The sequence below is a fragment of the Micromys minutus genome, assembly GCF_963924665.1.
Source record: "Micromys minutus genome assembly, chromosome: 1".
Taxonomy (NCBI): Eukaryota; Metazoa; Chordata; class Mammalia; order Rodentia; family Muridae; genus Micromys; species Micromys minutus.
Genome location: NC_137969.1, coordinates 123,885,735 through 123,901,064, shown reverse-complemented (window position 1 = coordinate 123,901,064; position 15,330 = coordinate 123,885,735). Strand labels below are relative to the sequence as shown.

Below are 15,330 nucleotides of genomic sequence, written 5' to 3'. Positions count from 1 at the left end.
CCAAAATAAAATAAGCTCCACAATACAGGTGAAATTTATCTCTATGCTTAGAAATTATTCAGTGCCTTAATAGTGCTATAGCTGAAGAATGTGCTGGAAACACAAGTCTGAGATTCATCATAAACAAACACATATATTAATACAGTTACTCCTATAAGAACATGCAAATCATGGCAGAGAAACTCCACTTTGAAATATTTGAAATGAGCTGTATCAGATTGTTCTGCCTCGAGCAGAAATTACTAAGGATAAACAGACATTAATTACATAAATATTTCTCCTCCCACCATGCACCAGGAACTATATGCCATTTGAGAAGAGATGTTCTCCTTACTAGAGCTAGACATCGGTCAGGTTTCCAGATAATGTTTATGTAAGAGAAGACATGCTGGGAGAGTTGAGTGTTTGCGGCCACAGGTAGATGGGAACAGTGTCATTGGGAGACATCGGAAGAAAACTTAAAAGTGGTCCCAATACAGCACCTCCTGTATTGTCTGATGTTGTGAAGGACTCAACAGTTTGCAGGTGCCTTAGCATGTAGGTACCTCTGTTGGACTTGATGTCAGAGGGATGTAAAGAACTCAGGTGTCAGCTTTGTGCTGAGCAGCAGACGGGATGATTTATCCATAAATAAGGGAGTCAGCAGATACAGCATTACAATCACATTACAGTCACAGAGCGGCAGTTCTCAACCTTCCCAACTGCGACCCTTTAATACAGTTCCTCCTGTCGGTGACCTCCAACCATGAAATTATTCTCCTTGCTACTTCATAGCTGTAATTTTGTCACTGTTATGCATCACAATGTAAATATCTGTATATAGAAAAAATAGATATCTTATATCTGATATTGAACCTCATAAAGGGGCTGTCACCCACGGGTTGAGAACCCCTGCTCAGTAGGGTTAGAACTAACCCAATCTCATCGATGAGAATGAGAATTTTATCTGGAATCTGCCTGAGCAAGAGTCACTGTGTGGCGGGGCCCTACTACAGCTCAGGCCTTTCTAGTGCCAACTCGTGGCAAGACTGTCAAAGCAAGGTGAACCAAGAGTTGGAAGGGCACACACCTCCATCCCTGGCAGGGAGTCCCTAGCTTATGTGGCTGCCTAACCCCCTGTAGTCCCAGCATTGGAGAAGCAGAGGCAGGGGTTTACTGACTTTGAGATCAACTTGGGCTACATACTGAGGTTCAGACCACCAAGAGTCTCAATACCTGAATCTCTACCTCTTTACCCCTACATCCCCCGCACACACACATACACACACACACACAGACACACAGACACACACACACACACACACACACACACATTTTAGAGATCCTACAGTATTGAATTAGTAGTCAAAGCTACTTGGTATTTCTCCTTTTTAAGTTTTTTTCTTATGAAATGTCTCAAAATAACTAATTTTCACTTTTCACAGACAACAAAGGGTCTGACGGCCTTGCCTTGTCCTCTGTGTCTATCTGAGATTAAGGAGGACCTTGAATGTCTGAACCATGGAGTATGTTTAGCTTCCAGAGTATAGCATCACCACTCAGCTTAATGCTATCAATACCCTGGAGTGCCATGTGAGCCCCAAAGGGGGCCTCTGACTTCTCAAGGCGCCCTTTGACATGGCTACATGTGTGGCCTGGGCAGGTGGCTGTTTTCTCTGTGCTGATGTTCTCATCCGAGGACATGCTCTAAAGAGTTGTTCCCAGCAGTGCAGCCTCCAGCCAGCCATCACATCTGAGTATTCTTGAGCTTTCTTCAGCCTCTTTAGTTAGATTCTGCTCTTTCTGAGGACAGAGATTGGACCCGCAACTCTGTACGGCTCATACTAGGGAAGGGTGTGCTGTCTTCCCATTCCGAAGTCCGCTCTCCCCGACATGAGAACTGCCATCTTCCCGCTGACACGCCACAGCCCCTTGATCTGTAAGTGAGGAACAAATCCAAGAACAGCAGGATTGCTGATGCAGTCTGGCTGCTACCAGAATAATATCACAGATTAGGAGGCTTCAGCAACAAAGATCCCGTTCTCTGCCTTCTGGAGACAAAAAGCCCACCAGCAAGCTGCCAGCCACTAGGGACCCCTGGGACCTGTTTCCTGGTTCACGGTGTCCTTTCGCTGTGTCCTCATGTGGCAGGAGGGAGGAGGGCTTCCCAGATTCTCCCATGATAAAGTAAGCCATGCATAAATCCTGCACAGAAGGTCTTGATTCCCTGTATCCTAACAACCCCCCAAAGACCTAGGACACCATCACATAAATAGTTACATTTCAATGCAGGAATTAGGGAGGAACACAGTGTTGCTCAAAATTTTTATGTATTATTAGTTTTTTTTTTCCTTTGTAGGGATAACATTTATAATATGGTTTTATCCTCTTACCTTCTCACATGAATGGGTTCCCGAGAATAAATGTAAAGCTGGTACTCAGTTGTGTTTGGGCCCAAACACCAACAAATGATTTGGACGCGTAAAGGGCTTATTTCCTTTTAATGTTGAGGAAGACTAGACTTCCTGATGATGCCCTCTGGAAGATGGACACACGATCATGCTGTTTAGGGTCCCAACAAGTAAGAAAACACAACTCCGGGGCAAGATGAGCAGCTGGTAGCCTCAAGCACTGTGTGCTGGCCTTCTGCTCGGCCCTCTACCACAGTGTTCTTTCTCTTTGCCTTAGGGATATCTCCGAAGTCTCAGGAAGGGTGTTCCCTGGATTTGTTCCTAAGTAAAACTCTGTAAACTCTGACAGGGTTCTGGGAAAGCAGAGAAAGGCCAGAAGCAGAACGGGGTCATTGTTACTCAGCTGCTTTCTGGGGCACTTCATTTGGGGACCATCACAGACATACTTCTTAGGTGGCCTGACACATTCCCTGAACATCTGGCCCCAGGGTTCTACAGCCAGTTCCGAGCAGTTCTGCCAAAACAAAACTGACAACTTGTGTACTACTGTGCTTGCTGTCCAGATCACAGCTCCCAACTGATTTCCCTCTAAACGTGGGTCAGGTTTCATTGTCTAGGGCACCTTCTGTGATTTTTATCAAGGGTTTCCTTACTACAGCTCCCGTATAATTTTGGAAAAAAATATTCCTAAAAGATTGCTGCTGTGTTGTCTTGGAGTGTGTTCTCCAAACATGGTCTTGACCAACTTACTCTCTCAATTTAAGTGAGATTCTTAAGAAGGCCTCCGATCCCTTTGCTATTAGAAAGAATTCAATATTAATTTCCCTCTTCCTCCCTGTTCTCACACCCAGGTTTCTTAGAAACCAAATAAGCACCATTTCCTTCTCTTTGGCCTACAGCTGCGTAGCTTGCCTTGATCACTAGGTCGCTAGCCTGGGTGTTCATCTTACTGTGTTCACTGAGCAGTCACTGTTACTCAATGCAGTATTGTATTGTAATTATTTCTCTTCTCTGTTTTGTTTTTAATAAGGGAAACACAGTAGTGCTTTCCTCATTCTAACTGGATGTATCCGAGGTTCTAGGAGCGTATACAGCCAGCAGAAAACTGTGCATGGGGGTCTCACAAGCAAGGAGTTCTGGGGTCACTAACAGTCAACTCTGACCTCATCGTCACGGACCTCAATCACAAGTGGAAACCTGAGCTATAAATGAAGTTGTGCCCTAGCATGCTGCGGTGCATCAGCAAAGTAGGCAGGGGATCCAAAAAATAATAATAATAATAATAATGGGAGAACCCTATAACCTGCAGGACTCAGGGAAAGTGTGCTCATGAAGTTTTATCAGTTTATTTATTCATTGGTTTTAGATTTAGAAAACCTGTGCTGGTTTGCCATCTATTGCTGTGATAAAAACACTGACCCAAACTAGCTAGGGGTGGAAGGTGTTTATTACATCTTAAGGGCTAGAGTCTATCATCAAGGGAAGTCGGGGCAGCTGTTGGGACAGGGGCTCAGAAACAGGAAGGGACAGAAACCACAACTGCTTACTGGCTTGCTTGGCATGCTCTTTTTTTTTTTTTTTTAACACAACCCAGGGCCACTCAGGTGTAGCTCAAAGGCCAACCTGAAGGAGGCTTCAATTGAGGTACATTCCCCACCCCCACCTCCCCAGATGACTCCAGTTTGTGTCCAGTTGACAAAAGCTAACTAGGACTGAGAAGTGGTGTTTGTTGTAGCAAGGTTGTGATGTTCCAAAAAGGAGAAACCTGGGTAGAGGTCAGGGCGGACCTCTGTAAGCACCAGTTGTGAACATTTTCCTTGAGTACATGGGTGTGCAGGATACTGGGGTTCAGGGGGTGGGGACTTGAGTAAAGAATCACCATAGGGAATGTCACCACCCTTGTCCATCCCTCGTTGGCTGGCAACCGGAACTATGACAGTTCCTGTCTCCAAGCCTTTGTGTCCCCATTAACATCAGAACATCTCTGACTTCCCTTTTAATCCCTCTTACAAATTATGACAGACAGATTGCAACATGGCCTTTTATTGCTGCCCCGTACAGCCTTTTTCTTTTTCCTAGTTTATCTGCTCCTTTATACAGTCTCACCTTCACAAGTCACTAACGTTACATGTTTAAATAGTTCCCCTTCCGGGAGCCAAAAAGAACGCAGTGCGGCGCTAACACAGTAATAAACTTCTCCGTAGCCATGGAGGAAACTCCGATGCAATGAGGTCATAGAGTACAGTTCCCAGGCTTGGGGAAAATAAATCACAGTGACGTTTCATAAATAAAAGGATTTTAAAATACTTCCAGCAGTAAATAAGGATAAAACACACCTTATACCCAGCAGCACACGGCCAGCAACAGAGCTCCTCCGAGGAGCACACTGTGATCTAAACTAACAGGAGTCAGCAAATTCGTGTTGATGTCACATTGCACCCGGGTGGACTACTGAGAACTCACCCCTGTGAGGTTTTCACCCCTCCTGACACCTCCTGATTTGCTGAAGATCTCTGATAGTCCCCAAGGAAACACAGAGATGTTTCCAAGTAAGATGCCACAACGAGAGGGTTTTTGGCCGATTTGAAGGTGTCCGAGAGGACCTTAGAAAAGGACAGTAGGGCACAGGGGGCAGCTCCCACAGCCTGGGGAGCAGGGGTATTCCACACTGCTGCAGATGAGTTCTACTTGATTTACACCTGATGCCCAAAGAAATCTGAAGCCTTTTGTGGGTCCTTGGTAGTTTTTTTTTTTTCAGATTTTCAGATCAGGTGGTACTTAAGCAACGACTTACAGAAAAGTAAATATACCACATACATATACACACATATACACACATATACATGTATATGTGCACATAGTGTGGCTCTTGATCTTTTTTTGAAATTCTACTGAAGAGGACAAGGATTCTCTCTGTATATCTCTGTCTCCGTGTGCGTGTGTGTGTGTGTGTGTGTGTGTGTGTGTGTGTGTGTGTGATAATAAAGGGAAATGGAATTCTATCGAGTTTATCAGTCCTGTCATTCAGGAAGATGTATTTCCGAGTGTGTCATAGAGTAGGCTCTGTACATGTTGTGGTAAGAGGTTCAGCCCTAGACACTTCCTGGAAGGAGCTGAAGGCTTTGTTGGCATAGGTTCAACTGCCCTGGGCAGATGGGGAGCCTGGTAGCTCAGTTTGCTTTGGCAGGAAAGACTCTAGGGAGAGGGACAATCAAGTGTCAAGCCTCCAGAGGGACAAAAAATTTAATTTCTGGCTCCTCGTGTAGAAGGAGTATTGTGTTTCTTCACTGTCAGCATCCCTTGGGACAGGACCTGGATGGACCCATTGCATTGTAAGAAGAGTCTGTAGAGTTTGGGGACAAAAACTAGGCATAAGAAATGATCATCTGGGGCTGTAGCGATTCAGTGGTTACAAGCATTGTCTGCTCTTCCACAGGACCAAGGTTCAGTTCCCAGCACCCACATGGCAGCTCACAACTGTCAATAACTCCCCATGCCAGGGATGCCACACCTTCCAGATATGCCTGCAGGACAAACACTGGTGCACATAGAATAAAAATAACCAAATTGCTTTTTAAAAAAGAAATAGTAATTTTATGTGGAGATTTTATTTTTAACTTTGACTTTGGAGGAACTGGGCAAGCAGCCCTTGGTGGCAGATACAAGGACCAGTTCTTGCACAGCCTCAATGAGTAGAGCATTCCCTTATGCTAAAGGCTTTTTATTCTGCCTAAGAGTGAGCCATTGGTTGATGCAAAGGCTTGTATTGGATCCATCACAATTACCAAACTTCATATCTCTGTCCCATTGAAATACAGCATCATGAAACCATGAAAGCCAATTCATGAAGTTACAGGAGATTAGCCCTGTATTTTCTCCTCTGGGTACCTGGGGATTGAATCTCAATAGCATTGAGTGCTCTCAAAGGAACAGTCATAAATTATTTAAATAATATTCTCCAACTTTTACCCTTGATTCAGGGCAAACCAGTTTTGATTAGTTCATGAATTAGATCAGTGTTGTTCCTTCTTTGAAGAAGAAGAAGGGAATTTACTGAAAATGCTTTTGCAGTATTTGACCATGGGGTTAGAGTAATGAACAGCAGAATCAAGGAGGATTAAGCAGCCTGTGGTCTGGTCCCTGCCTGCTGTGGACAGCTATATAAACATCCACAGAATTTAACTGATAGCCTCTTCAGTCCCCCTCTCTGGGGCCTGTTGTGAGAACTGAATGGATAGAGGCTCGTGAGAGCAATTAGAAAGATAAAAAGTAATAAAGATAACTAATTACTAAATACTAATCACCGAACAGCCTAAAGCCACTGTAGTAGATCACACGAATGCTAATGACCTTTGGTTGGTATTCCAGGGCACGAGGGAAACTCTCAGCCGCCACTGCACCAACCTTGGAGATGCTCTTCGGAAGGAAAACGACTTTGCTCTTATAATTGATGGGAAGACCCTCAAATATGCCTTAACCTTCGGAGTGCGGCAGTATTTCCTGGACTTGGCTCTGTCCTGCAAAGCTGTCATTTGCTGCAGGTAAGTTCCACCCAGCGTTCTCAGATTCCAGCAGAAGAGACTTTATCTTAATGTGATTGCATATATGTGTGCAGTTGAGTGTGTACACATGTGAGCGGGTACCCAAGGAGGATACAGATGCTGGATCCCCCTGAAGCCAGAATTACAGGCACCTGGGTACTGGGAACAGAGCTTGGGTCTCTGGAGGAGCAGGACAATGCCTCTTGGCCGCTAAGCTCTCTCTGCAGCCTCACCTTAAATCCTTAATTTTTAAATGTTTCACAAAGCTTTTTTTTTTTTTTAATTAAGAAATTACAAACATTGGGTCATTTCATTCATTCGCTCAAGTGCCAGAGTTCCCAAGCTGAGATGGATTTGTTAGCAGAGCTCTGAAAGTGAGTCCTAGCTATCACTGTTGAGTTCTGTTCATAGTATGAAAGCCCCAGCACTTTGTTGCCTCTCCCTATTTAAAACCAGCCGATAGCAACCAGGTAGACGGCACATGTCCACAATCCCAGCTACTTCAGAGGCTAAAGCCAAAAGATACCAAGCTTAGGGTCTGCTTGGGCAATTTAGGGAGGCTCTATGCCAAAAAAAAAAAAAAAAAAAAAAAAAAAAAAAAAAATTTAAATAAATACATTTGCAAGAGGGATACAGATGAAGTCAGGTGGGTTCTAACATCTGCAACACTCTGGGTTCAAACACCAATACTAGAAAAAGGAAAGATTAGAGGCAGGGCTGTAGTTTGTTGACAGAGGGAACTGTAAGCCTTCCTCGGATTTTCAACACCAAAGGGGGAAAATATTATTCATCTTCATTTCCACCTGGGTTCATTATGGAAGGAACCCTGTCATCTCTGTTCATGTCGCCGGTCCTGCTGCTAGGATTTATTCTATAGAGCCAGCACAATGGGAGACACAGGCCGAGTCATTTCCCAAATGACTGAATGTTTTCCCGATGGCTGCTTATTTCCTCTAAGACTCTTGCCTATTACGTTACCATATTGCTCATGTCCGAGGTTAAAATCTGTTTTTGAGTTACCATAGCTCTGTGAAAACTCTGCCCTTCCAAACTTTAGGGTACATTAGGCAGGCTCCTCTCCTGAGGTGTCCTCAGCTAAGGATCTCCCTTGTCCCTGGATGTATCATGGCAGCTAGTCACAGCGAGCCCGGTACTGATTCAGCTCACTCGGTCTGTTCAGGGGAAAACACTCATGTGGCTTCTTGATAATTCCCCAGCCCGTGCTCCTGCCCTTACCCTCAACACCTTTCCATCTGCTCTATTTTTGAAAAGCTCTATTTCCTAATAAAAGAAACTTACTCCCTTTAAACCATATTTTTTTTTTTATCTCAGCTTATCCTCTTAAAATCTATTTCTTGGATTTCTTTACTTTCTAGAGTGTATTTAAACCACGCACTCTGTAAAGATTACTTATAAGCATCATTTTGACCTACAAGGTTTTACTGTTCTCAGAGAATTAAGATTTGCCCTTTGTTTTCAGGTATCTAATTATAGATAGCCTTATAGAATCTAGTCTTCTCTGTGGTCTCAATTGATAACACGATCAAAAATTTTGCGCAATATGCTATGGCGGAATTTAGTGTTCATTATATTCATGTTCTTCTTAAAAATCACAAGGATGGAAATTATTTTCTGGCCTTGGCTTTGCTTTGGCATCTTTGTGCTTTTTAAAAATCTGGGGCTACAGTAACTTTTCTTGGCTTCTTGCTAATGTCTTGACGGGGGCTTACTAAAGCTCAGCCCCTCACGTCGTTCCATTAGGGTGAGTTTGCGCTGCATGTAGCCGTTTAGTCTCGTTCACTAATGGGTTCTCGAGGATCAACAGGAGATCGCTCAGGAGCCCGTGCGTGTTATGGTTGTTGGCGCCCGCTCAGAAACAAGACCAGAAAGCAGTGACATTAAGTTAAAAGTAGCCAGGTGCCTCTAGCTGGCATCTGGGATCACTGCTGTTCTCCCTGTGTCTCTGTCTGCTCTTCTCTAAGCAGAATCACAGTTGGTTTGAAAGCTGCAGGGACGCTGGTTTTCCCAGTACAGCCATTGGGCGGAGCTTAACACAGTGCAGCTCTTGGTTCTTCAGAAAGCTCAACGATTAAACAATAGCAGGGAAACACTAGAAGGCAGAGTCAAGGCAGAAGTAGTCCTGCGCTTGTCTTGTTCACTCTGGAGATCCTAGGATTACAAGCCAGGGACCCTGGGAGGGATTCGTCCTGCCCTGCAGCCCCATGCTGTCAGTGAACTTAGAAATCTGTGTGTGGCTGCTCCCTCCCTCCTCGGCTGCCTCTGGATCATGGAGGGCCTCGGAGGTCCTAGGAGGTCCCTGGCCAGATAGATCTATTCGGGATTTCGTTGTTGTCTTAATAAAATGTCTTCCTTCAGTTTCTTTTATTCTAATTACCTTCATATACTCTTTTTCCCTAAAGGGAAGCTTCTGGCCTGTCCCTGAGGCTGCTCTAAACCCATAATATGTCAGTGCCACAGCAGGATTAGTGTGTGCACCTTCTTGGCCAGTGCCTCTATGCAATTGAACCGCTGGTACAGATCATGTTTTTCTTGTTCCTCTACTGACCTCTGAAAGTGATGACGGGTGGCTCTATGCCATGTTGGGGATGGGGGGATGAGACCCAGGATAATTCCTCATTTCTCACACAATAATAATCTCCCAGCCTCAGGAAACGATTTTATCCCATTAGAAAAGCGATGCTCAGATAAATATTGAATAATTATTTCAAAATACTTCTCAGCACTGTTTCTCTAATTCCCACACGAGCGTGCTAAGTCTTTGAGGTTTTCCCTCAAATTGAGACACATTTCCAACCCACTGTCTGTCAGCCCACACCCATGAGGAGAACTCAGAATCTCCTCTACAGCCCACTGAAGCAGCTGACAATGGAGTCAGGAATGAGTCTCATCCACTCCCTCCTCAGGACTCCATCAGCTTTCTGCCCTGACACTAGACAGAGTTTTCAGTGTTTGCCTATTTGCCACGGCCGCAAAGATGCACTTTTGCTCTCCAGAGCCTCCTGCTCAATTGAAAGAAGCTGCTGTTTTCTGTCAGTGGTCATTACGTCTCCCACTCAGCACTGTCTCTGAGGGGACCACGCAGAGACAGAGATAATCCCCCCAACCCAAAATTACTCAGGGCATTTGAGTCCTGGTTTGGTTTACAGAGTATAGGCTACATGATATATGTCAAGAAGTTTTACATATACATATATGTGTGTGTGTGTGTGTGTGTGTGTAATATATGAGAATATACACACACACGCACACACACACACACACATATAAAACTAAAGTCAAAACAGTATAACATAGTCTTGTTTCTTATCAGCCTACCAAGCACTGTGTACACAGAAGCTGTGCAGCTTTCGTGTTTACTGTTTGATAGTTTGCCTCCATCTCTCAGCATGCACCCATGTCTAAGAGTGCCTTGCTTTTGACCTATTGACATAAACACCTCTTCTGGTACTTATTCCCTTCCGTTCACTTGCCCAAGTCCACTGCTTCTTAGTTGGGATGGCTGCCACAGATATATTGGTTGGTTGGTTGGTGGCTTAATGGGCTAGTGTAAGAAGCAGGGTCTCACGTATCCCAGGCTAGATGGGAACTCCCTATGTACCCAAGGCTAGCCTTGAATTTCTAGTCCTCTTTTCTCTTCCCCCCAACTACTACAGTTAGAGACATGTTCCTGCACACCCTCTCTGACACCTTAGACACTGAACTGAACCATTCTGCCTACAAAATGGTGAGACTAGGAGGTAGCAGTGTAGACTCCTCCTGATCAGCCAATGCCTGAAGTAGGTGGGGGACAGCTACTGAGGTATGAAAAGGAAGGGGGTATCTCCTAGGGTGCTTATCCAAGCTTGGGAGCACCTGGTCAGATCTGACTGTCACCCTTGGAGGTTTTGCATGAATTCGCTTCTGTTGGCTGCTCTGTGCTAGGCATTACCCCTCTGCTGCTTAGATCCTGGTCTGGGGTCAAACGTGCAGCTTTTCTTCCTCTGACCCATCGCTCCAGAATAGCAGGAAGACCACCGTGAAGTATCACTCTGTTAAATAGTGTTTTCTGAAGCCCTCAGCAGTTCATATAGCCCAGCTTCTCAAAAAATCTTATGTTATTGGGTTTTTTTTTTTAATTTTTTTCCCTGTAGTTGTCAGTTTAGTTTAAACATATTTTGAAACTTACATTCTGTGACAGTTGGTTGAAAATTGGCTTAAAGCCTCCAGCTTTTAGACTGTCTAGAAATCACCATCCTGCTACATAATTTATGTACTCATGTCTCCTGAAAAGCAGAGGTTAAACTGAAGCAAGCATTTTTCTCCAGTTGCAACATCTCTAATCAGAGCTTAACCCCCTTTTAGGCCATTTTCTTCATAGTAGATTTTAAAAAAGAAAAATAAGAGAAAAAAAAAAAAAAAAAAAAAAAAAAAAAAAAAAAAAACTTGATTTCAGCAACTGTTGTCACTTAGAGTGACATTCCCAAGCAAAATCTTTTGCCTTACTCTGCCTGACGGTGTCTTCCAAGAAGAGGCCTAAAGGGGCACTGTGTGTTTTCTGATGCAACGTAAGTGTGTGAAAATTAAAAAGGAGCTCAGGGCAGACCTGCTGAGTCTTTGGGGGATTGTCTTTAACTCAAGGACTCCTCTGAATAAATGTTCTCCTTAAGAAGTAGCGACAAGGCACAAACAAAGCCGGTAAATACTCAACAGACATTCCTTCAAAGAAAAAGAAGTTGTGTGTGCCACTGGGCACCAAGCAGATGTTTGGCTCCAGAAGACTTACAAACTGTTAATGAATGTCGACCCTATTTTTTTTTTCCAAGAAAATCTGAATAAATATTGGAAATGTGAAGAGACTGTTTCTTTTATACACGTCTGACTAAAGGACATACCAAGTGGGTTTTATAGTTTTATAAAATGCCCACATTTTGCTCAGCTTGGGCCTTGCTCTTCTCCTTTCCTGTTCCTCTTCTACTAAGAGATGCCGAAGGAACTATGGGTCTCATTGTTTGTGGTACTCACTTCTGATGAGCTCCACCGGAAAAGTCCCCATTTGAATGACATGCCTAAGAGCAGACAGGACACCTAAGAGCCACCAAGTTCTACTTGCTGCAACTCAATATAGTTTCAGATGTGACTCTAGAAAAGCCACGTGAGCACCACAAACACATTACACACTACAGTCATGCTTCTTATGTGAGACGGTACCGAAAGCCTATGTGAGGGCTCATCACATTCTTACAAAAGATCCATATCTCACTCTACCATACCTGCCACCTTCAGTTACTGATAGTTCCTGCCTTGATTTCCACCACCATCTTCTTAAATCATGTCTTCTCTGACTCAGTTTATCCTTTCTGTCTTATATTTTCCTGACTGGCAGTGCAGATATGTATCTCAGACAAGGACATTCAGATTCTTTTTTTTTTTTCAATTTTATTGGATATTCTCTGTATTTACATTTCAAATGTTATATCCTCCCCCCCCCACTCCCCTCCCTCCTCCCCCACAACTTGCTTCCATGAAGGTGCTCCCTCTCCTAACCACTCTCTCCACCTCAGTGCTTGGCTGTTGATGGTGTTGTTCTTCCCATGAGGGTGCAAAATGTTAAGGAAAGGCTGAGTTCTGAGCTCAGTGCTGAGCTCCAAATGTGTAAAACAGATCAAAAAGTAGCCAAGACTTTCTGGAAGCTCAAGGTGTGAAGTAGGCGGTGGGGGGCGGGGGAGGGGGCGGGAAGCATCCTACATGAAGGATGGTTTTGAAAGGGCACAGAGCAGTAAGTAAGACAGATTGTAGGCTGAGGCACAAGACAGGAGTTGGTACCAGCTCTGATGCTCTACAAGAGGAAGGACGTGTCTTAGAAAGCAATCAAGGGAAGACTTTTTCTGCACTGGAGACTGAACAGGTGAGTCATGCATACACTGAGCTGCAAGGCTGACCTTAAGCTATGCTGCACTGTGTTCCTTCTCTAAACATCATGATGAGACTTCCTCCTAGGAGCAGTTTTCTTCCGTAAGGTATGTCTGCTGGTCTCAGCTTGCTGTGTTACAGAACACAGTTCAGCACTCCCACATGCCGATATGAACAGTCCCCATTGAAACCATCTGAACCACGTAAATGAAAGGCGTGGTGGTTTATCCCTATGAAAGTGTAAACTCTGTGCAAGAGAAACTGTGGGTCCAATATGCGCCTCAGAAAGGAAGTCTTTCGTGAAGTTACTTTGCCATTTTTTTCTTTTTTCCCCTGAGAAGAGCTATCCGTGTTATTTCTTTAGCCTTGGCCCCTACATTGTAAAGTCTCTTTGGTGCCTTGGACTGCACAGAATGGAGCAGATGTTGGTTTTGGAGGCTAGGAAGGTCCTCACTCATCGGTCATTTGAATAGCACAGTTTTCTTACCCAGAGGTGGTTGAATGTTTCATTATGTTCCATATGCTAAATATCCTTAGGATTTTCTACATAAGCTGCTGTTTTCGTTCCAGTAATAAATCCGCCGTGAGCTTCCAGCACAGTTCCAGTACGCATGTAATTTTGGTACGTGTAACATACATTTTGCTACATATTAATAACTTCTCGGCTTGAAGCATCATAAATGAACCTAGCAAATTTTAATTAAAAAAGAAACCAGTAAGATTAAGTTAGGTTTTTCTCTCTTTTTGCAACTCCATTATTAGCCAACCAAATATGGCTCAATGGAGAATAGACTGATATTCACAGGAGAGCCGTTAGGAAGTTAGTAAGAAAGGAACATGCAACACATCCTGGCTGACTTCTAAAGAGCAGCCAGGGATGAACCCCAAGCCTAATAAGTAACCAAGTTTGATTACTACATGTATAAAACACTTCAGGTAATTAGTAGAGTTACCCTAGTTCTCTTTAAATCATCTAGATACAGCCTTGCAGCACCCAAGAAGGGAGTTTCAGTTGAAGAATTGCCTAGATCTGGCTGTCCTCTGGGCATTGTTTGATGGGGATTTTCCTTGATTATTAATGATGCAAGAGAGCTCAGCCCACTGTGGGTGGCAACATTCCTAGGCAAGCATCCTGGTGAATGGGTCAGACAGCAAGTCAGCAAGCAGCATTCCTTCATTGTTTATGCTTCAAGCTCCTACTTGAGTTGCTGCACTGACTTCCTTCAGTGATAGAAGCAGAAATAAAACATCTCCACCCCTAAGTTGCTCATGGTCAGGGTGTTTTATCACAGTGACAGAACTGAAACAAGAGCAACTATATCCTTCCATGTTCCTCCTCTTTTTTTATCTTCTATGGGTGGCCAAAAGGAGTTCAATAATTCATCATACCAAATTGTCTTTCAGGATGATAACCCCCGCCCCCTGCTAAATCCCACCACACATGTTAAAATATACCAAGCGAAATAATAGTCTTGCCTTTAACATTGTAAGTCTTGGCTATCCGTGAAAAGTCTTCACATAATTCTTTATGCCTATACATATCATCATTATCCGAGTTGTGTTCAGAAATACAGTTATTTCCTCTAAATAAGTACAAAACCAAGCCTGTATAAGACAGACCACCTGGGGCTGGAAAGATAGCTCAGTGGTTAAGAACACTGGATGCCCTTCCAGAAGACCCAAGTTTGATTCCCAGCACCCACGTGGTGGCTCACATCTGTCGGTAGCACCAATTCCAGAGATCTAATACCTTGTTCTAACCTCTGCTGGCACCAGATAACTGTGCAGGCAAAATACTCAAACACATAAGAATAAGATAAATAAATAAATAAGACCACCTATATACTTAGGTTGAATGGCAAAACATTCTGATCTTATGTTCACGGGGCACTGCAAGTTACTGTGTAACGGATGAGAACAGTAATGAAGAACATGTGCTGAAACTGCTGCCAGGAGCTATCCGAGAAGCACACAGCACTCCGCTCACTCCTAGGTTACATCACAAGAGACCTCTTGTTTGTGGTGCACAGGAAGAAAAACAGACCTCCCCAGCACATGCTACATTTGTACTCTTTTTTTTTTTTTTCAATAGAGTCTCTCCCTGCTTCCAGAAAAAAGAAAAAAAAAAAAAAATGGAAGTCAGTAGTGAAACATTTCAGTCTTGCTGAAAACCCACAAGTGAGATCAACAGCACACAAATATGGACAAATGCATATCTGGGAGAAGAAAATAGTGCTGTGATGGTGCTTCCGGATTATACAGTTGATGACTGTTGGTACTTAGAAAGCCGAAGACTTATAGCCTCCCGGCCATAGACATATAGCTTGTGATAAGCACTAGGAAGAATGACCTAGCTTCATAGTACGGCTGCTCTAGGCCAGTGATTCCAGCCTGTGGATCACCACCCCTTTGGGGGTCAACCAACCCTTTCACAGGGTTGCATATCAGATATCCTTCATATCAGATCTTTACATTATCATTTGTAACAG

General features: G+C 43.8%; 1 protein-coding gene across 2 annotated transcripts in view; it reads left to right on the top strand.

Moving 5' to 3' along the window:
- ATP8A1 (ATPase phospholipid transporting 8A1) overlaps positions 1-15,330 on the top strand; it is a 214,776-nt gene that overhangs the window by 146,122 nt on the left and 53,324 nt on the right. For both annotated transcript variants that reach the window (XM_080910104.1, XM_080910103.1), the window contains one exon: positions 6,759-6,931. In XM_080910104.1, the coding sequence (XP_080766230.1) occupies positions 6,759-6,931 (173 nt within the window). The remainder of the gene's footprint in view (positions 1-6,758; positions 6,932-15,330) is intronic.